At 43.7% G+C, this 22,465-nt stretch overlaps 1 protein-coding gene across 9 annotated transcripts in view; it reads right to left on the bottom strand.

Moving 5' to 3' along the window:
* CLEC16A (C-type lectin domain containing 16A) overlaps window positions 1–22,465 on the bottom strand; it is a 341,368-nt gene that overhangs the window by 254,198 nt on the left and 64,705 nt on the right. For 8 of the 9 annotated variants that reach the window (XR_012896118.2, XM_075899302.2, XM_075899306.2 and 5 more), the window contains 2 exons: window positions 21,992–22,220; window positions 3,634–3,763 (listed from right to left, as the gene is read on the bottom strand). Coding sequence is in view for 8 of the 9 variants with exons in the window: in XM_075899302.2 (XP_075755417.1) it covers window positions 3,634–3,763; window positions 21,992–22,220 (359 nt within the window). In the remaining variant the exon portion in view is untranslated. The remainder of the gene's footprint in view (window positions 1–3,633; window positions 3,764–21,991; window positions 22,221–22,465) is intronic. The other variant, XM_075899304.2, reaches the window with a different exon arrangement.

Genomic DNA, 22,465 nt, shown 5'->3' with positions numbered 1-22,465 from the left:
AGCATTCAAATGTCTAGCACAGTAAAACTTGAAAAATTAAGTTTTACTTACATCAAATATTAAATTTAGTGCATTATAAAGATGGATTTTCATTCAACACCATTTAAAAAGTCAACATTTGCCTATACTGACCACACACAGTTACCGCACTTTCCACCAGTATGTCATAATTTTTGGTAAGTGTGGACTTAGAGTTATGACATTTGTAGAGATCAATTAGACTGGATAATTAAAGTAGGAAAGAATATATTCCTTATAAACAGATAAATCTTTAAAATAAACTTGATTTTTTTCATTACTGTCAGGATTTTAAGTTTATTTACCTAGTAACTGAATAATTCACTTTAACAAAAAGTTTTGTGCTGTATTTTATTCTGTTAAGTCTAGGAATACTTCCCTTACATATGTGATAAGATCTACTTTTGCTTTTAGACATGCCTCACACCTGCACAGATGACATTTGAATGAAGACACAAGATGCTGTTAGATTGCTATCTACATTCTCATGTGTCCTGAAATGCAAACATCTGACAAGGTGTTAGGATGATCAAATGAATATTTTGTGTTTTGAAGACTTAAAAGCGAATGTTCTAACACACAGTCAGTACTATCCTGACCAACTTCATTGTATACGAAGTGGTAAACCAGAATCTCTTGCTCACTCACACTTTACTTAAAAACCCCTATGCTGCCCACACTTGCTAGTAAATGTAATCTTACGTTCCCGTTATTATCGCCCATCTCTACTTTCCATGAAGCCCTGAAATATGTTATGTCTTGTCCTTATATTCTAAATAGAGATTTTTGGACATGAACTGTTTTATAGTTGTCCCACTTGACAATTAGACAAGGTGGGAGAGGTACTCTTTTACAGGACCAACTTGTGTTGGTGAAAGAACAAACTCTCAAGCTTATGCAGAGCACTTCCCCAAGAAAGAGTGATAGAAATGTAGCCGTGTTAGTCTGGGGTAGTTGAAGCAAAATGCAGGACAATGTAGCACTTTAAAGACTAACAAGATGGTTTATTAGATGATGAGCTTTCGTCTGAGGAAGTGGGTCTGGCCCACGAAAGCTCATCATCTAATAAACCATCTTGTTAGTCTTTAAAGTGCTACATTGTCCTGCATTTTGCCCCAAGAAAGAGCTCAGTGTAAGCTCAAAGCTTATCTCTTTCACCAGCTGACAATGGCCAAGTAAAAAAGAGATGATCTCACACACTTTGTCTCTCTAATATTATGAGACCAACATGGCTACAACACTACAAACCACTTGTACAACAAATGTTACTAACAATGTATTCTCTTTATCAAAATTGCTATTGATCATTCCAGCATCCAAACCAAACTACGCAGGGTGTGGTGACATTTAAAAGTAATTTATCGAAACAGGAAAAGGGCACAGCGGGATACCCTAGTAGAGAAAAGTAAATTGATAAAATGGAATCAAGATTTAATTTGAAAAAAATTAAATCAGGATAATTTACATGTTACTAATTCTTTAGCAATTTAAGACAATCAAAAAGGAAGAAAAGTAAATGCTTTTCACTTTTAGTTTCCTAATTGGTAGTAGTATTTCAGCTTTTAACTGCTAAGAATGTTCACATTTAAAATGCTCTCATGCACTAAAAAGTTTGACTCCCTTGCTGCGAGATTCCCACCTCACATAATTGAGCCCCGATGTTGACTGAGGCTTCAGAGTATTAGTGCAAGTATGAAAAACAGCAACCCAAAAGACATACAAAACACTTCACCAGAGCAGTTTGTGTGTTACATGCACTGTACCCTATTTCAGCATAGAGTAGTTCTGTACAGGCTCAGCCTTAGGGCAAGGCGAGCAAGGCAGTTGCCGTGAGCCCTGCACCTACAGGACCCCTCACTGAAATTCAAGCCCCCGTGGCTGTACGGACCAAGGCATCCCAACCCGGCAGGCTCTGCCTCCCAGGCCAAGCCAGGGCCTGAGCTCTGGGCAGAGGCCCTGCACCATGTCTGTGTGCACTCCCCAAGCCTCTTCCCTTGCGCTCTGTGACCTAGGCAGCCCCGAGCCCCAGGGAGCCTGGAGTGGGGGCCAACTGTGGCAGCAGGACCCCTGGAGGGCCCAGGACCAACTCTGCATCATGTCCCAGCACTGGCAGTGCTGTCGGAGCTGTGGCAGTGCAGCTCAGCTAAAGCGGAACCTCAAGGTGAGGCAGGCTAGGGAGCAGTAACAGAGAGCCTGGAGTCCCAGCCACTCCCCCCGCCCCCACCAGGCTTCTGCACACAACCAGAGGGAGTCCCAGGCTGGGAGGTGGGGCCACGATCGGCGCTGGGAGCCTTTGGTTGTGTGCAGAAGCCCAGGAGGGGGGAGTGGCTGGGAGGCGGGGCGCAATCGGTGCTGGGAGCCCTGAGCTGAATGTGTCCGAGGAGGAGTGATGCCTTGGGGAGGAGAAGCCCTGTCCCTGCTCCTGAGCGCTGTTCAAGCACGCTGTGGCACCGTAGTCCAGGAGAGAAGCCTGCAGGTGCTTTGTAGTTGCATTTAGGGGCCTTCCATGGGCTCTCAGCCAAAACTGAATGGGGTGGAATTTCTGCTTCTTCCCACTGGGACACCCAAAGACCTGGCTATGGGGGAGTCACCTTCCTACCCATGGTCTCCCTCCCCCCCCCCCGCTCTGCCATTGTGTGAGGTCTGCCTCTCTCTGCTTTGGGTAGCAGGCGGCTGCTTTGCAGAGCAGGCTCTGCTGCCTCCCACTTTGTTCCCAGCTTGGTGGCTCTTGGTAGTAGCCACACAGGATGTGTGGTCGGTGTGGGGGGTGGTTTTTTTTTTTGCTTGACAAATTTTTAGCCCGTGTGTTCGGGCAACCCTAACAGCGCATGGCCTCGGCTCTGCCCAACAGTGTATTTAAGAGTTCTAACAAGTTTTATGGGTTACTACTTAATAGGCCATAATAATTTTTTGAATTAGTTACACACTGCCCTGCCATGGCCCTCCGCTACTCCTAAAAATTCCATGTTTTTGCACATTTTAAAGCAAAATTTTGGGAAACAAATGTATTCAAACTTGCCCTCCATTGTGAGAGATAGCTGGTGGGACTGCCTGGACTGGACTCTGCAACCTCTCAATTGGGTTTGACTTTAAACTAAAGCATCCACCGGCCAAGTCCTGCTCTCAGCACGTCACCTCGGGCCCCACAAACTCTTTGGCCAGGCCTGCTTAATATATGGAGATATACCTATCTCACAGAATTGGAAAGGACCTTGAGAGGTCATTGAGTCTAGTCCCCTGCCCTCACAGCAGGACCAAGTACCATTCCTGACAGATTTGCCCCAGATCCCTAAATGACACCGTTAAGGATTGAGCTCACAACCCCGGATTTAGCAGGCCAATGTTCAAACCACTGAGGTATCCCCCCTGTGTGTTGCAGTAAGACAAGGCACTCCTTTCAGAAAGGGAAACTAGAAATAGCAGTCTCCAGGGAGCAAAGAGGCTAGAAACTACTTCCCTACTGCAACATCTTCTATACGACCATACATAAGTCAGCTACTCCAGTCAGTCAAAGTCAAATGTTTGGAATAGACGTAAGTGGGGGTGGAGGACAAACCTGGAAAAAGGATACAAGAAGCAGAAGGAAGGAACCTTATCAGGTGATTTCTTTCATACCTGCTCCAGTTGGTCATTTCACTACCAGAGGCAGCAGCACTCTTTTCTTCATCAGTCGTATTCTGCTCTGTCACTGCTGAAACAGACAATTCTGACATCTTACACCGCTCCATGATTACCATCTCTATTTCTGAAAGAAACAGCCAAAATTGAGTATTAAGAGGAAGATGTGAGCTATTTGAAATCTTCTTAATGCAAAATGTGAAAAATAGTGATTTTTTCAAGTGTTATGCATGTAAAAATTAGGGAAGACACTGCTCACATGTCAGAATGCTAATTTTCCTACCATCACCACAAAATATTAAAAAGCATGTCTTATAAGATTTTAAACACCATCTGTAGAAAATGTGCTCAGGGTTTCATAAATAATTATACATTCAGTTCTGAATATAAAATCCTTTACAAAACTATTAGCTATCAAGCATATGAACAGCTTTTTTAAAATAATAGTTATCTGCTGAAAACCTATTTACACTTTCAATTATCTCAGGGGATGTAAGTGAAAAATTGTTTGCTCTGTGAACAACCATAACAAAACTAGTGTATTGTTATGTTATGTAATTGTTTCAGATTTTATAAAAAGTACACTGGCACAAAGAGATGTAGGGAAATAGTATTTGGAATTTAAAGGAGTAAAATTGTTCTGTAGTAACTAATGCAAATGAACTCTGTTTAAGGCTAAGGATTCAGATTCTGAGTTTAAACCTCATAAGTTTGAAAGGCTTTCAACAGGTAAATTGTCTATGTAGACACTTCCTCCACAATACTGAGTTTTGGCAAAGGCCTCACTAAATTTCTTTAAGGGTACACTACAAAAAACACTGATGAACTAAGACTTTTTCCCAGTAAATATAAATCTGTGCATAGAGGACATTTCTAAAGCAATTATCCAAAGAGCCACTCTTCTCCTACAGGGAGTAGTTATTTCTAGTTCTTCACCACTAACATCAAAACTTCATTCCCTGACAGCAATGGCAGCCCTAAACTATCCTTACACTACATATTTAGTCACATAAGAAACCCCTCACAGCCAGACAGCTGATAGATCCACTAACTGCTGCCAATGGATTAACTTTGGTGCCCTGCAACAATTTGCTCTCTGTTTCTTTCCTCCCCAGTCCTAGGAAGTGCCATGCCATAAAGAGAAGACTGTTTCAGATCCTGAACACTAACTCTCTAAGTTTTAGAGGGGTAGCCGTGTTAGTCTGAATCTGCAAAAGCGGCGAGGAGTCCTGTGGCACCTTATAGACTAACTGAAGTGTAGGAGCATAAGCTTTCGTGGGCAAAGACCCACTTCTTCAGATGCATGTAGTGGAAATTTCCAGAGGCAGGTATAAATATGCAGGCCAGAATCAGGTTGGAGATGACCAGCTGGATCCAATCAGGGAGGATGAGGCCCACTTCTAGTAGCTGATCTGGAGGTGTGAATTCCAAGAGAGGAGAAGCTGCTTTTGTAGTTAGCCATTCACAGTCTTTGTTTAATCCAGAGTTGATTGTGTCAAACTTGAAGATGAACTGTAGCTCAGCAATTTGTCTTTGAAGTCTGGTCCTGAAGTTTTTTTGCTGCAGGATGGCTACCTTTAGATCTGCAATTCTGTATCCAGGGAGATTGAAGTGTTCCCCTACAGGTTTTTGAATGTTGCCATTCCTAATATCTGATTTGTGTCCATTGATTCTTTTACGTAGGGACTGTCCAGTTTGGCCGATGAATATAGCAGTGGGGCATTGATGGCACATGATGGCATATAGTACGTTAGTAGATGTGCAGGAGAATGAACCAGTGACAGTATGGCTGATCTGGTTAGGTCCTGTGATGGTGTTGCTGGTGTATATATGTGGGCAGAGTTGGCACCGAGGTTTGTTGCATGGATTGGTTCCTGAGTTAGAGTTATTATGGTGAGGTGTGTAGTTGCTGGTGAGAATATGCTTCAGGTTGGTGGGTTGTCTGTGGGCAAGGACTGGCCTGCCTCCCAAGGCCTGTGAAAGTGAGGGATCATTGTCCAGGATGGGTTGTAGATCGCTAATGAGGGAGAGGGTGAGGGGCCAGTGGACTCCTGGTCCTTTCAGTGCTGGGCCATAGCCCGTGGCTTTCCCCTGAGCGTGGGGGCTGGCGCAGGGGGCAGGAAAGGCGGCGCCAGTACCGCCTGCTCATGATGTCCCGTGGACACACACATCAGGGGAGCCGATGTCCAATATAAACAGGGGTCCGGTCGATCAGGAAACGCTGAAGATGCCAGTGGCGCCGGGGTTAGTATGGGTAACGGTGTCATCACTGGGTCTGGGATCAGAGCCAACGTGGGTACAAAAATTGCATATGCTGGGAGAAGCGCTAGTGCTGACATTTGTGTTAGAGTCCATGCTGGTACAGGCACCGTTCCTGGTGCCAGGGTCGGTACTGGGGCGATATGGCTTGTCTGAGCCAGTACCTTAATCTGTGCCCCTGGCTTTGTCGGTGCCGGGGGGCGCCACAAGTGCCGGTGTCGCTGCTGGGGTCAGATGCAGTACAGGTGCCGGCACTGCCAGAAGTGACAATCCTGCTGTCCGCACCAGGGGCACCACAAATGCCGGTGCCGCTGCCAGCCCCGAGGGCGTCACAGACACTGGCAGCGCTACAAATGCCAGCGCCACTGCCGGCACCGGGGGCACCATAGACGTCAATGCCCTACCAGTGCTGGAGGCTCTAAGAGCGCTGGTGCCGCTGACTATTCTAGCGGTGCTATGAGCGCTGATGCCACTGCCGGCGCCAGATGTGCTGTGAGCGGCTCTGCTGCTGAGAGTGCCAGTATCGGGGCTAAAGTAAACACCAGTGACTGAGCCAGGGCTGAAGGTGGCGCAAAAGTCAGGGCTGGGGTTGGTGCCGGGGTCGTGGCTGAAAGCAGGGACGATGCCGGAGGCAGTCAGAAAAATGTTGATCCGGTTGCTGTTGCATCTGCGGCACCAGGGACATGACCCCATGCCAATCGTGCTGGCGATTAAAGACCCTGTGTCTGAGCCTACCTGTGCACCAGGGCCCTGCTCGGTGCCGGAAGCAGGAACGCCGACAGGTCTGGGGCAGTTAAAGCTATAAGGTCCCTTGCCACATGGAATGTCTCTGGGGTCAAGGGCTGTAAGTCTCACAGGGTTCCCTCTGCCTCCGAAGTAGCAGTAGCAAGGCTGTTGCCCATCTCAGTCCGTGACTGACTAAGGCCTTTCGGGGTCGAGTACCTCTCCTTAGGGCACACTTTGCAGCTCTCTTTGCAAGGGGAGAGACCTCTCCGCTCTTTAGATATCCTGCGAGAGGGGGATTGCAAGCAGTGCCAGGAAGACTTAGCTTTAGTCTTAACCGATTCAAAGGAGGTCTCACGTGCTGATGGGGGCGGGTGGGCACTGCACACCGACTGGCTGCCCTCTAGTGCTGGGGGCTGGCAAGAGGATTCCATTAGCAGCCTCTTCAAACAAGCATCCCTCTCTCGCCTCGTCCATGGTTTAAAACCTCTGCAGATCTTGCAGGTCTGGGTACAGTGTGCCTCGCCTAAGCACTTTAAGCAGGAGACATGGGGATCTCCGCAGGGCATAGGCTTGAGGCAGGACTCGCAGAGTTTGAAGCCTTGTGGTCCTGGCATCCCCTCCCCAGCCGGGGAGAGGAACAAGAAGGGGCAAAGCCCTTGTATTGGCTAACTATTTACAGACTAATACTAAACCTAAAAACTATTTACAGACTAAGAAGTGAACAAGAAGCTAAGGGAAGACTAAGAGTCTAACGCTCCAACTGCCGCACGGGCGGGAAGAAGGAACTGAGAGGATGGAAGGGCCAGCAGGGTTTTATATGTGCTGTTATACCGGTGCCACTCCAGGGGGCTCCCTGATGGCCCTAAGGGTACTGCTGAGGGAAAAAAGCTCTGAGATCCGTGCACGTGGCGCGTGCACACCTAGTCGGAATGGACATGAGCAAGCACTCGAAGAACTCTGTTGCTCTACAGTTTCCCCCTCTTATCAACTAATCTATTAGTCAATGGAAATTCCTTGGTGAGCTTAAACATGTGAAAGTAGAAAGAATTATACTGTAAGAGAAAGCTGAATTATGCTGTAATAATTGAATAAATTGAAGGAATACTGTTTGTCTCTGAACAGGAAGAAGACAAGTATGTTAATGTTGTTTGTAGGTATGCAGATCGGAGTGCTAGCCAGAGTTAATAGGAAAAGGAACATTAGGTGTTAGGCAGAAAGCAATTGAGATAACCAGGGAGATATGGACAGGAGATTGCTGTGTGCTTGATGTGGAAATGAAGATACTTGACTAGCCTCACACTAATTATGTGAAGTTTTGTCCCTCTTTTAATCCTGTTAATTTTGGCTTTCTTTTGACTGTATAAATCAAGGGGTTTGAACCTTGTATGGCACTCACATTTTCTGGGTGCATTTAACAGAGTAGCTTTGCTAATAAACACAGCGGTCTGACAAATCTGTGAGTCCGGTCTGACTTTGACAATCACAAAAAGGACGCTTATAAGAAGTGGAAACTTGGACACATGACTAGGGAGGAGTATAAATATATTGCTCAAGAATGCAGGGGAGCAATCAAGAAGGCAAAAGCACAACTGGAATTGCATCTAGCAAGGCATATGAAGGGTAACAAGAAAGATATCTACAGGCAGGTTAGCAATAAAAGGGTGATCAGAGAGGGTGAGGGACCATTACTGGATGAAGAAGGTAACCTAGTGACAGATGATGTGGGAAAAGCTAAAATAGTCAATGGGTTTTTTTGCCTCCATCTTCACAGACAAGGTCAGCTCCCAGACTACTAAACTAGGCAACACAGTATAGGAAGGAGGTGGCAGCCCACAGTGGAGAAAGAACAGGTTAAGAGCTATTTAGAAAAGCTAGACATACACAAATCCATGGGTCCGGATTCAATGCATCCGAGGGTACTGAGGGAGCTGACATTCCAGAGCCTTTGGCCATTATCTTTGAAAACTCATGGAGATCGGGAGAGGTGCTGGATGATTGAAAAAAGGCTAATGTAGTGCCCATCTTTAAAAAAGGGAAGAAGGACAATCCAAGGAAATACAGACCAGTCAGCCTTACCTCAGTCCCCGGAAAAATCATGGACGGGATCCTCGAGGAATCCATTTTAAAGCACTTTGAAGAGGGAAAGTATTCAGGAATAATCAATAAGGGATCACCAAAGGCAAGTCATGTCTGAACAATCTGTTTATCTTCTATGTTGAGGTAACTGGCTCCGTGGACATGGGGAAGTCGGTGGATGTGATATACCTTGACTTTAGCAAAGCTTCTGATACGGTCTCCCACAATATTCCTGCCAGCAAATTAAGGAAGTACAGATTGGATAAATGGACTGTAAACTGGCTAGACTGTCAGGCTCAAGAGGTCAATGGCTCTATATATGGTCAGATCGCTTCATCATTACCTATTTGGTTCACTCCCTCTGGGGCACCTAGCATTGGCCACTGTCAGCAGACAGGATACTGGACTGGATGGACCTTTGGTCTGACCCAGTATGACCATTTTTATGTTCTTCTATCTGGTTGGCCATTGGTTTCAAGTGGAATACTCCAAAGATTGGTTCTAGGGCTGGTTTTGTTCTACATCTTTATTAATGACCTGGATGAGGGGATGAATTGCACCCTCAGCAAGTCTACGGATGACACTAAGCTAGGGGGAAAGGTAGATACACTTGAGGGCAGAGATAGGGTCCAGAGTGACTTCGACAAATTGGAGGATTGGGCCACAGGAAATCTTATGAGGTTCAACAAGGACAAGTGCAGAGTCCTGCACTAGGGATGGAAGAATCCCAAGCATCGTTACAGGCTAGGGACCAACTGGCTAAGTAGCAGTTTAGCAGAAAATGATCAGGGAATTACAGTAGAAGAGAATCTGGATATGAGTCAACAGTGTGCTCTTGCAGCCAAGAAAGTTAACAGCATATTAGGGTGCATTAGTGGGAGAATTGCCAGTACATCTAAGGAAGTGATTTTTCACCTTTATTCGGTACTGGTAGAGTACTGCATCCATTTCTGGGTCCCCACTATAGAAAGGATGTGGATGCAAAATGATTAGGGGGCTGAAGCACGTGACCTATGAGTAGAGGCTGAGAGATTTGGGCTTATTTAGTCTACAGAAGAGTGAGGGGGGATTTGATAGCAGCCTTCAACTTCCTGAAGGTAGGTTCCAAAGAAGATGGAGAGAAGCTGTTCTCAGTAATGACGGATGGCAGAACAAGAAGCAATGGTCTCAAGTTACATTGGGAGAGGTCTAGATTGAATATTAGGAAAAAAATATTTCACTAGGAGGGTGGTGAAGTACTGGAATGGGTTCCCTAGGGAGGTGGTGGAATCTCCATCCCCAGGGATTTTTAAGTCCTGGTTTGACAAAGCCCTGGCTGGATGATTTAGTTAGGGTGGGTCCTGCTTTGAGCAGGGGGCTGGACTCGATGACCTCCAGAGGTCTCTTCCAGCTCTAGGATTCTATGACTAGTCAATTAGGTGATTAAACACCATTTAACATCCCTAGTTAAAAAGGACTTCTCTTTAAAGAAGATTAAGGGAGGACATGATAGCGGTTTTCAAATATCTAAAAGGGTGTCACAAGGAGGAAGTAGAAAATTTGTTCCTCTTGGTTTCTGAGGACAGGACAAGGAGTAATGGGCTTAAAGTGCAGCAGGGGAGGTTTAGATTGGACATTAGGAAAAAATTCCTAACTGTCAGGGTGGTCAAATATTGGAATAAATTGCCAAGGGAGGTGGTGGAATCTCCCTCTCTGGAGATATTTAAGAACAGGTTAGACAGACATCTGTCAGGGATGGTGTAGACGGAGCTTAGTCCTGCCTTGAGGGCGGGGGGCTGGACTCGATGACCTCTTGAGGTCCCTTCCAGTCCTATTATTCTATGATTCTATGATTCTGTTAACTCACTGTGTTCAAGGAGCCGAGGAAAGAAGGTGCTGTGGAGCATCTTGTGGAGCAAGTGCAAGTAGGTACCGGAAGGAGGAGTGTTTGGTAAGGAAAGTACTATGGAGGTCTGTGAGGAAGTGGTCCAGGTGATCATAGTTGCCGCCCAGCTGATACTGGATATTTTACAGGTACCAGATATCGCAGGGTCTCTAGACCAGAACCCAATATAGAAGGTAGATACAGGTTCCCCCAACTCCCCAATTCAGCAATGGAGGAGAATTAGTTTTGGTGATTGGATCTGTCCTGCCCTGTAGCACTTGAAGGGCAGCAGAGACTATGGAATTTGGTCTCCTCTCTTTTCCCCATGCTGGCCAATGAGAGTGGCTTAAGAAATGGTAAGACGGTACCCTAGAGATAGTGTCTAAACTGACGGCTGCTGTGAGGCTGAGGCAAGCAATCTGCTTAAAAGCATGGGGCCCACCAACCTTGAGGAGGAGGTTTGTCACACTATGTTATTTCAAACAAAAACAGTCTATATCAGACAAGATCAAAATATTTGAAAGGATAAAGTTTTAGAACAACACTAATAAGAGGTTACACAAACAAACAAGAAACACCAACCATGAAAGAACAAGATATTGGTTAAAGGATAGTTCAATATATTTATGTATCAAGATCCTAGGATTGTCACTGCATCACTCCAAAGCCTAGAATGTCTGCTGAGTCAGCATGAAGTGATAAAAACAGTTAGGATCATGACAACATCTTTTTGTTCAGAATATCACGAGGTTGGATCATAACTGAGCTTCACGGTTTTTCAGTTTTTAAGTTTCAGCCTTTTATGATTTTTTAAAAACTCATAACTAACAAATTATACCTGTGCATAATACAGGATTTTAGTTACAGTAATACACAAACTAAAATTATAACTGAATTGTACATAGCCATGCTACAAACTTCTCCATCCCTTTCCTCGGCTTGCCTCAAAAATCAGAATTTCCACTGTCAGAAGGCTCAGCAGTTAAAATCCACAACCAATCATTCCTTGACAGTGACAACTGATTCCTCAAGCCAAGTACTCTCATCCCTACAGACTACTCAGAGCAATCTGGGACTTTGTTTCCACCACAAAGGTTAAGTGTACAAAGCCCCCACAAAGACACAATTCACACTGATTCATCATATTTTTTCTGTTTCCTCAGGAAAGTCTAGCATGCATGTTGCCTTGGCAACTTTCATGCAGATAGCGGAATGTTTTGACACTTATGCCATTTGATAGTTTAGAATCCTAGCACAATGACGAAATACAAAATTTCCTTTACAAAGCACATATGCTCACGGAAGAGTTTATAGTAGCTGCTTGTCCAGAAACTATAGGAAGAGAAATGTAATCAATTTTTATCAAAGCCACATTCATGGGATGACAAAAATCTGTCTGTTTTTTAAAAAGAGGTAGACACTGACAATGTAGAAATGTTTGTTGTAGTTTCAGCAGAGTTAGAGTCTAGCACAATACATAAATCAGAAGTGCAATTTAGTCCCTAGAATACGTTTATTTCCATGGGTATAAAAATGAGTTCATTTTTATTGCAACCACATATATGATTCCAAGGAGCAGCAGCAACAGAAAAGAAACTGAATTCAGACTTCAAAATACAGTGTCATCTTGGTATATGCATGTAGCTCCATGGAAATGTTACATGAATTGATGTGGATCAGGTGGCTATAATCATGACAAAAGCAGCCAATCAGCTCAAACCAAGTAAAGAAGTGCCATTCCCAAGAATTATACAGGGCTAATTAATCCACAAACTTACACAGAGTTGGATCTTCTTCCATCAGCTATAGTTAGCCAATAAAAATAGATTCCTAGTCAAATCATCTCCCTAATATGCGTGATACAAATCAACTCTGGTGCAGCATCCCGGTTACCAATGAACCCTTTATTTTATAGTTCAGGTGCAAGCGATCAAAGTCTCACCAAGTCAGGATTTACAACTCCTTAGGCTAACCTAGGTTCACATAAACTTAACCTTATGAATAACAAAAACAAACTAGAACAAAGGGTATTAAAAATATTAGCACAAAGATAAGTTACTCAAATGTGATCATCGCTAGACCTACTGAAGCAGAGGTTTGCAAATTGGTCTGCAGCTTTTATTTAAAGCTAATAAGTCATCACTACAACACCTCCCAATTTTTTTCCTGATATTACTTTTTCAAATATATTTCTGTGATTGCGATAGCGCTGTCACAGATTGTAAATGGGAGGGAAGGTGACGCACAACACACTAAACTATGGTCCACATTGTGGGCCACATTGAAGCCTCTCTTCAGTCACAATGGGGTTGACAACTTTTGTTCCAACCCTGACTCTTCCTTTCCTTAACAGTAACATCTAATCCCTTTTTGTTTTATATTTGCCTAATTTGAATTTAAAGCGTTTCAAGGTAAATACAGAATAAATGCTGAAGAATAAATTATAAAAGCTATATCACTATCATAAACTTATGAGAACAGCCCTATTATGCCAGGAAACAATACACACATTTTACAATATGTGAAATCATGGAACAAAGCCCAGTACAGACTACGCTGATTAGCATTATATTACTTGATTGGCATTAAAACAAAAAGAAAAACCACGTAGCACTTTAAAGACTAACAAGATGGTTTAATAGGTGATGAGCTTTTTTTTTCTTCACCTTTCTCTGTAGCATGGAGTACAGATCACAGCTAGAGGATTCTCTGCATCTTGGGGTCTTCAAAGTATTTGAAGGCTTCAATATCTGAGATATAGGTGAGAAGATTATTCTAGGAGGGTGTGGGTGAGATTCTGTGGCCTGCACTGTGCAGGGGGTCAGACTAGATGATCATAATGGTCCCTTCTGACCTTAAAGTCTATGAGCTTTCGTGGTCCAGATCCACTTCCTCAGATCATATTCTGGAAGAGAATTGGCATGGCCATTTATATATATATGGTCATGCCAATTCTCTTCCAGAATATGATCTGAGGAAGTGGGTCTGGCCCACAAAACCTATTAAACCATCTTGTTAGTCTTTAAAGTGCTACATAGTTTTTCCTTTTGTTTTAGCAAGATCAGACTAACACGGCTACCTCTTTATTACTATTGTTTGGAATTAGACACTCAATAAGTACCTACCTGATTAAGGCTATCCTGTGTACTAGGGGATTTTTAAAGTGTAGTATGGATGCAAGCCATGTTAGCCCACTTCAAATGTTTTAGAAAAACATTTTGCACACAGTTTCCCATTTTCAGATATTAGGCACACAAAACTTTTTGCCTTCACTTCTCTAACATGGCCCCTTGACTACCCCAAAATTAGTTTGTTAAGCCTCTTGTGAAACTGGGAAAAGGAAGAATCAAAAATGTTCTTAGTGCATACATGGAGTTCAGCTATATAATTGGAACAAAAAATGACACCCTCGCCATTTCATGTATTATTTAGCTTTATTTACATGAATTCACAATGAAGGCCTTGTAAGAGGAGGTTACTCACCTTCCTGTAACTGATGTTCTTCAAGATGAGCATCCTTGGGGATGCTCCACATTAGGTGCTGAGAGTCTCGGTGCCTCTTGATGGATTTTTCTTTAGCAGTACATTGCGGGCCGCACATGCGCAGCGCGCGGGCCTCCCCCAGTGCCATCGCACACGCGCAGCCCTCCTTTCCTTCGCTATCTGTAACCCAGCAAAAGATGTTTTATGTCTTATTACTAAAGTTTTCCAAAGTAGAGGGGAGGAAGAGAGGGTAATAGAGCACACCCAGAGACACTCATCTCGAAGAATGTCAGTTACAGGAAGGTGAGTAACCGCTGCCTCCTCTTCTTCAAGAAGCATCCCTGGGGATGCTTCATATTAGGTGACTACAATATATTCTATGGAGGTAAGGACATCAGATCAAGTAAGTAAGCCGTTTGTAATACAGCTTTTGCTAGTTTAGTATGATGGAGAAGTCCCAAGGCAAGTGCGTAATGCCTTGCAAAAATTGTTTTCTGATGACCACCTGGCTGCTGACATGTCGTCCACGGGAACTTTCCTCAGGTAAGTGATGGAAGTGGCAACCGCTCTTGTGGAGTGTGCTCAGAATGGAATCGGCGAAGGTAAGTCATTTAGCAAACAGCATGTAGCAATGCATTCTAAAATCCAATGTGATAATCTTTGTGACAACATTTGTTTTCCCTTGCTGTGATCTGCAATGGAGACAAAGAGTCATGGAGACAATCTGAAAGGTTCAGTTCTATGAATATAGAAGGAAAGTGCCCTTATGACGTCTACGGTGTGCATTTGTGCTTCAAAAGCGTTGGCGTGAGGCTTTGGAAAAAATACTGGTAAATATATCATTTGATGTAGGTGGAAAGAGGAGTGCACCTTAGATAAGAACTTAGGATGTGGCAGCATGGAGACTTTGTCTTTGAAAAAGATGGTAAAGGCTGGTTCAGCCACAAGGGCCATCACCTTGCTCACTCTACGTGCCACCAGAAAAGCTGTCTTTAATGTTAAGTGTCATAGGGAGCATGTAGCCATAGGTTCAAATGGTGGCTTTGTCAGTGCTGTTAATACCATGTGCAGGTCCCATGGTTTTGAGGGACTGCAACATCTGGGCATAGAGCCTGTAGATCTTTTAGAAATCGCTTGATCATGGGGTGTGCAAACACCGTGATGTCCTCCACTGGTATGTGGAAGGTTGTAATCACTGCCAACTGTACTCTGAGAAAGCTGAGAGAGAGCTGTGATTGTCTGAGGTGTAGTAAATATTCTAAAACTGCAGGGAGTGGAGCGTCTTCTGGTGGTATATTACGGGAGGTCACCCAGTGTGTGAAGCAGGTCCATTTATTAATGTATGTTTTTCTTGTTGCAGGAACCCTGCTTTGTAATAGGACATCACACACCTGTTGGGATCACTATACTTCTATGCCCGTGAACCATCGAGGTACCCTGCCTTGAGGTGGAGTGTCAGGAATTGAGAGTGAGGAGACATGATTTCCGGTTGGTATAAAATGTTTGGATTGCATGGGAGCGTGATTGGGTGGTGTCATGCCATACTATGTAGGAGGGGAAACCACAGTTGGCGAGGCCAACAAGGTGCAAGAGGATAAGTTTTGCTTTGTGTTTCAGTGTCTTTATGAGGACTCTGTTGAGGATGGGAAATGGAGTTAACACATAAAGCAAGGATATGCTCCACATTAGAATGACAGCATCCCTGAGGGACTGTTTCCCCATGCCCGCCTTGGAGCAATACATTGGGCATTTTTTGTTGGCTCTGGTAGCAAATAGGTCAATGTATGGGAAGCTCCACTAGCTGAATATGTTATTCAGGACTGTATAATAGAGTTCCCACTAGTGGTCCCATGGTAAGGCTCTGATGAGGGCAGCTGCTGTTGAGTTGATGACCCCAGGGAGCTGGCATGTGGTTATGTGGATATCTCAAGCTAGATACCAGTTCCAAAGCACAATGGCTTCCTTGCAGGAGTCTGTGATCGAGTGCCACCTTGCCTGTTTATTTATACATGCATGCCATGTTGTCCATATATACTGTGATATGAATCCCTGTGGAATGGGGGAGTAATTTTTGGCATGCTAGGCAAACTGCCCTGAGTTCAAGGATATTGATGCAAAGAATGCGGTCTGAGGAGGACCACAGGCCTTGTGTTGTTCGGCCTTTCATATGAGCTCTCCATCCAGTGAGTGAGGCGTCTATAGTAATGACTACTGTGGGTTCTGGGCTTTGAAAGGGTATGCCTATGCAGCGGCTGGATGATTTCTTCCACCATTGTAGGGATGCTTTTACTGTATGTGGTAGTGTTAGCGTTTTGGTCATCTGATGGATGTGCAGTTTGTATTCAAGTCGGAGCCAGCCTTGGAGACACGGGGTTGCACGATGCTATGTGACCTAAAAGTTGTAGGCAGTTGTGAGCTGTTACTGAGGGCATCTCTTGGAGAGATTGTGCCAGTTAACTGATGCGGATGAATCTGTCGGTAGACAGAGAGGCCATAGCTGTGATGGAATTGAGATGGGCCCCAATGAATGGGATAGTTTGGGTAGGCGTAAGCATTGATTTGCCATGGTTTACCAGAAGCCCTAAAGAATGAAGGCAACCATGAGAGTATGCTAGTGGCACTTGTGTTCGGTCCTTGCTTTGATAAGGCAATTGTATAAGTAAGTAAAGATAGGGACTCCACATTTTCTGACATGAGCTGTGACAACTGCTAATACCTTGGAAAATACCCTGGGTGCCATGAAGAGCCCAAAGGGTAAGACCGTGTATTGGCAATATTAGAGACCTACAGTAAAATGAAGGAAAGGTCTGAGAGTCGGTCGTATCAATATATGGAAGTACGCATCCTGTAATTTGAGAGACAAAAACCAGTCGCCAATCTCCAGAGCTGGGATAATGGTGGCCAGAGTGACCATTTTGAATCTGTTTTCTTATGTATTTGTTTAGCGATCTAAGATCAAGAATTGGTCTCCACCCACATATCTTCTTTTCTACTAGGAAATAGTGTGAGTAAAAACCGGTTCTGTGGAACTCAGGGGGAACTGGTTCTATGGCATCTAGTTGGAGCAGGTGGTCCACCTCTTGTTGTAATATGATCTCATGAGAGGTATCTCTGAAAAGGGACAGGGTGGTGGGAGGGAGAGGAAAGGAACAGTATAACCTAAGGAGAAAGTTTGTATTGCCAGAGGTAATAGTTTTCCATGGTAAATGGTAGCAAACGAAAGTGGAATAGTTTTGATACATTATAAAGCTCTGGGGTAGGTGATGTGGTTTTCGGTCTCTCAACTGCTGTTTCAAATTTGCTTATTGGGTTGGGATGAACGGTTGTGGTTGTTATTCTGAGGACGTCATCTTTGTTGTCTATTTCGCCCGCACTGTTGATACAGCGGCGAGGAGTCTGTGGTACCTTATAGACTAACTGAAGTGTTGGAGCATAAGCTTTCGTGGGCAAAGACCCACTTTGTCAGATGCAATAGTTTTAAATTGATGATACAGTGGGTGATCTTACCTCTGGTAACGATAAGTGGGCTGTGGGTACCTTGAACTCTGGTATGGTTGATATCTTGTTGCAGGTGTTTGGATACCCAGTGAGCGTAGTATAGTTCTGGAATCCTTCATTGACTGAAGTAGTTCATTGGTCTTCATCGAGAAAAGCTTCTCACCTTCAAACGGGAGATCTTCCACTGATGGTTGGAGTTGGTGGGGAAAGGCAGAAGAATGGAACCATGAAGCCTGTCCCATAGTTATCGCTGTGGCTGTTGTCCCTGTGGCTGTATCTGCTGTGTCGAGGGCAGCTTGTAATGCTATATGCAATATTGTTTGCTCTTCAGAGATGATAGTTTTAAATTGTGCCTTTTTATGGTCAGGGATATGTTCAATAAATGTGTTAAACTTCGCATAGTTATTAAGATTGTATTTACTGAGTAACGCCGGTGTAGTTTGCTACTCATTTGAAGTGCAGCCGAGGCATAAACCTTTTTGCTGAATGAGTCCAATCTTTTATTGAAGCAAAATGCAGGACAATGTAGCACTTTAAAGACTAACAAGATGGTTTATTAGATGATGAGCTTTCGTGGGCCAGACCCACTTCCTCAGATCAAATAGTGGAAGAAAATAGTCACAGCCATATATACCAAAGGATACAATTAAAAAAAATGAACACACATGAAAAGGACAAATCACATTTCAGAACAGGAGGGGAATGTGGGGGGGGGGAGGAAGGAAGGAAGGTAAGTGTCTGTGAATTGATGATATTAGAGGTGGGGAGAGTGGGATGTCTGTGAGCTAATGGTATTAGAGGTGATAACTGGGGAAGCTATCTTGGTAATGGGTAAGATAGTTTGAGTATTTGTTCATTCCTTCTCGGAGAGTGTCGAATTTTAACATGAATGACAGTTCAGAGGATTCCCTTTCAAGTGCAGATGTAAAAGGTCTTTGTAGCAGAATGCAGGTGGTTAAGTCATTGAGAGAGTGTCCTTTCTGGTTAAAATGACAAGAAACTGTTTTTTCTTTGTGATCTTGTCTGATATCTGTTTTGTGGGCATTAATCCTTTGGCAAAGTGTCTGAGATGTTTGTCCAATGTACATAGCAGACGGACACTTTCGGCACATGATAGCATAAATTATATTTCTGGATGCGCAGGAATATGTGTTCTTGATCTTATAACTCACTTGGTTAGGTCCAATAATGGTATCAGCAGAATGAATATGTGGACAAAGCTGGCAACGGGGTTTGTTGCAAGGGAAGGTACCAGGGTTGGTATTAGTGTGGTATGTCCTGTGGTTGTTGGTAAGAATGCACTTGAAAGGGAATCCTCTGAACTGTCATTCATGTTAAAATTCGACACTCTCCGAGAAGGAATGAACAAATACTCAAACTATCTTACCCATTATCAAGATAGCTTCCCCAATTATCACCTCTAATACCATTAGCTCATAGACATCCCACTCTCCCCACCTCTAATATCAATTCAGACACTTATCTTCCTTCCTTCTCCCCCCCCCCCCCCGCATTCCCCTCCTGTTCTGAAATGTGATTTGTCCTTTTCATATGTGCTCATTTTTTTAATTGTATCCTTTGGTATATATGGCTGTGACTATTTTCTTCCACTATTTGATCTGAGGAAGTGGGTCTGGCCCACGAAAGCTCATCATCTAATAAACCATCTTGTTAGTCTTTAAAGTCCTACATTGCCCTGCATTTTGCTTCAGCTACCCCAGACTAACAGGGCTACATTTCTATCACCAATCTTTTATTGTCCTTCTCAAATAGAGTGAATCGGTTCGGTTGTTTATTTCTCTGCTGTGCAGCATCCACTATAAGGGAATTAGGCGGAGGGTGTGTAAAAAGAAATTCAGAGCCTTTGGGGGGAACATAATATTTCTGATCTCCCTTTTTTTCATGTAGGTGGGATGGAGGCAGGTGTCTGCCATAAGGTTTTAGCCAGTTAAAGTATGGCTGGATTGAGAGGTAAAGCTATATTTGTGGATGGCGTCGTTTGGAGGATGTTTGTGAGTTCATGATAAGAGTCCTGTACCTCTTCCATGGTGATATTTAAATCCATTGCAACTCTTTTAAAAAGGTCTTGGAAGGAAGAAACATCCTCCACATTGTTAGAGGATGGTGGTAGGATTGCCTCCTCTGTGGCAGAAAGTGAGTTAGCCTGAAGTAAAGTTCCAGAAGACGAATGTGGGGAATATTGATCCTCACTATCATTTCTATCAGTAGGCACTTGAGGTGATTGGGTCAGGGAAGAGAGAGGTTTCACCATATGCTTGGTTTTAAATGGCCTCTTTCTGTTGTTGGGGCCATTGGTTCCACATTTGCCACTTTGGGGGGGTAAATCTGGGTGGAGGCATGCAGGGGTATGGAGCCCAAGGAGCCATTTGTGTTGTGATGAAATCTGATTGTGCGGGATTAACTGGCATTCCTGACCCCTTTTTGTGTGGAGATAGCTGTGGTGAAAACACAGTTAAGTCATCTCTCTCTTCCACTGAGAGGGAGGAAGGTGATTCTGTATAATCAGAAAAAAGAGAGTAAGGATATATAGTGTCACTCCAAATAGGAGACTGGAGTGTAGAAGAAATTGCTAAGTCTTTGTACTCCCTGTAATTCATGATGGGACTGTGTGGTGTGGAGAACTGTGCTGTCACTGAGTACACTATCTGGGATTCCATAAGGACAGAGCTCGCAGCATGAGGGGTTGCCCCTGACAACGAGGGGGGAGGGACGGTGCTGAGTGGCTGCCCTGTGAGCGGCTGCAGTGCCGTGCTGCACTCCTGAGGAGTTGCTGGAGCTGGTGCTGAAGTAAGCGGCGCCCTGCTTGGTGCCACATTGTTCAGGGCAGGCACGGTGTGGCCTGTTGCCTCTGAGGGGGTAGTTTTTAAAGCTCTTTTATGCTTGATGAGCTGTTCACCCGAGGTATCTGGGTGGTCAAAAGTGCTGAGGCGTTTATCGGAGGAATCCGATTGTTTGCCAGCAGAGTGCCTCTTAGGCGAATGCTGAGGCAGGGAGTTTGCCCATCCCTTTGTGGCTTTCGGGGATTTATCCCTTTTTGCCGCATTACTCTGTCCCGAGCCAGGGTCAGAAGAAGGGTGTTCATCCTTGTCAGCCATAAGCATTTTGAGCCTGAGTTCTCTATCCTTGAGTGTCCACGCTTTAAGCTTAGTGTTATGTGGGCAGTCTTTTTGAGAGTGCAAGTGGCCAAGGCACTTGACATAGTTTTCGTGTCTATCTGAGGCTGGTATTGCCTCATTGCAGAGTGCGCAGCATTTGAAACCGGGTGATCCCACGCCACAAGCTGTCTGCGATCCAAGTTTTTTTTTTTTTTTAAACTATTAGTAACACTAAGCGAACACTAAGAACCTAAAACTAAGCTAGCTATAACAGTAACATTTTGAGAAGGAAAGCATTGAAGAGTTCCATCTGAAGCCAGGGACGATAGAAAGGAACTGAAGGGAGGGAGGGCCGTGAATGCACGATGGCACCAGGGAAGGCCCAATCACACTGTGCAAGGTGCATGTCCAACCCCCAATGTACAGCTAGAGAAAAATCCATCGAGAGGTGCTGAGTCACTCAGCACCTAATGTGGAGCACCCCCAGGGACGTCGCTCAAAGAAGAAATTCTTTTCAGAAAGATTAGTTATACACATCAAAATGCAAGCATTATATGAAAAGGGTTGCCAAAGAAATTGTAGCATAGGGAAAAAATTTTTACCTTGGTATATGCTTCCTTAGAAACTGTCATCATTGTCTTATTTTATGCATAAAAACTCTACTTTTTATATGCGTTTCCTCTTAATTATGAACTTAAAATAGTGAAAGCAAATGAAGAGCATGTTTTCTGGTGCAGCACCCAACACTTTAATGATTCAAGCATGATAGTCCCATGAAGCACTCAGAATGCACATAAATCAGGTAATTAAATAAAAAAACAGAGGGATGTTTTTCTTGAATTTTGAACAATAGGCACAGGTGAGATGTGGCAATGACTGACAGAAAATAGTTTACTCATTACCAGTCAACACAGGATGTTTGGCTTTTTGGGGGGGAGGAGATGACTTTTTAACTCCTTTCGCTTCTCCGCTAACAAATGAAGCAGACTTGTTATTAAGTCTACTAATAACAATGTTTAATTATATACAGCTAGTTAAAAGCTGTTCTTGTGATTAAAGGCTGGATGGCACAGGAGAAATGGCAGACACTTCACACATTTTTCACCAAGTTAAACACGGTTTTTCTAAAGAATTTAATTCTACATAAAGGAGAGGTTAAAAATATTAGTGAAAGTGGAATCAGGGGAAGTGGAAAAACTAATGATTCTGTTTATTCAGTTAAGCAACCAGTATTATAAATTAACAAAAACAGACACTTAACCATAAACAAGTGATATTATTTAACTATTAGCATATATAAAGTTTGCATGGCTTTCAGTCATTGTAGACTCACCTTCATTTTCTGCACTTGCCTTGATGCCTTTTGAACTACCCTCTGTACATTTCCCCTTTTCTGGGTCTTCTTGAGTATCCTCTGGTCCTCTCTCCTCTTCCTCCTCTTCGCCAACATTTTTATAGTTTGGTCTCTTTTGCAACCTCTTCTTTCCCTTCTGCTTGTTAATTTCAAGAGATCTCTCTAGTGTCTCTGTAGGTTTTATGAAACATCTTATGCTTGATTTTGCCTATAAAATTTAAATATCTTTTTTAGATATAGATTACTGCTACCCATTTTGTGTTAAATTGTAGAACAAACTTCAAAATGAACACGGCAAATAGTTATTTACAAATCTATTAAGAATTTTACTTACACATGTCATGTAAAAAGATCAGAAAGAGGATTTCAATTTAGCAATACCTAATTATCTGTAGCTCCAGGCCACCTACAAAATAAAAGTATCCTAATCCTAAGGGAACTTGACCATTTTGA

Source organism: Pelodiscus sinensis, chromosome 15 (genome assembly GCF_052426305.1).
Source record: "Pelodiscus sinensis isolate ZL-2025 chromosome 15, ASM5242630v1, whole genome shotgun sequence".
Taxonomy (NCBI): domain Eukaryota; kingdom Metazoa; phylum Chordata; order Testudines; family Trionychidae; genus Pelodiscus; species Pelodiscus sinensis.
Note: the sequence above shows the minus strand (reverse complement) of the source record. Positions and strands in the feature narration are given on the sequence as shown.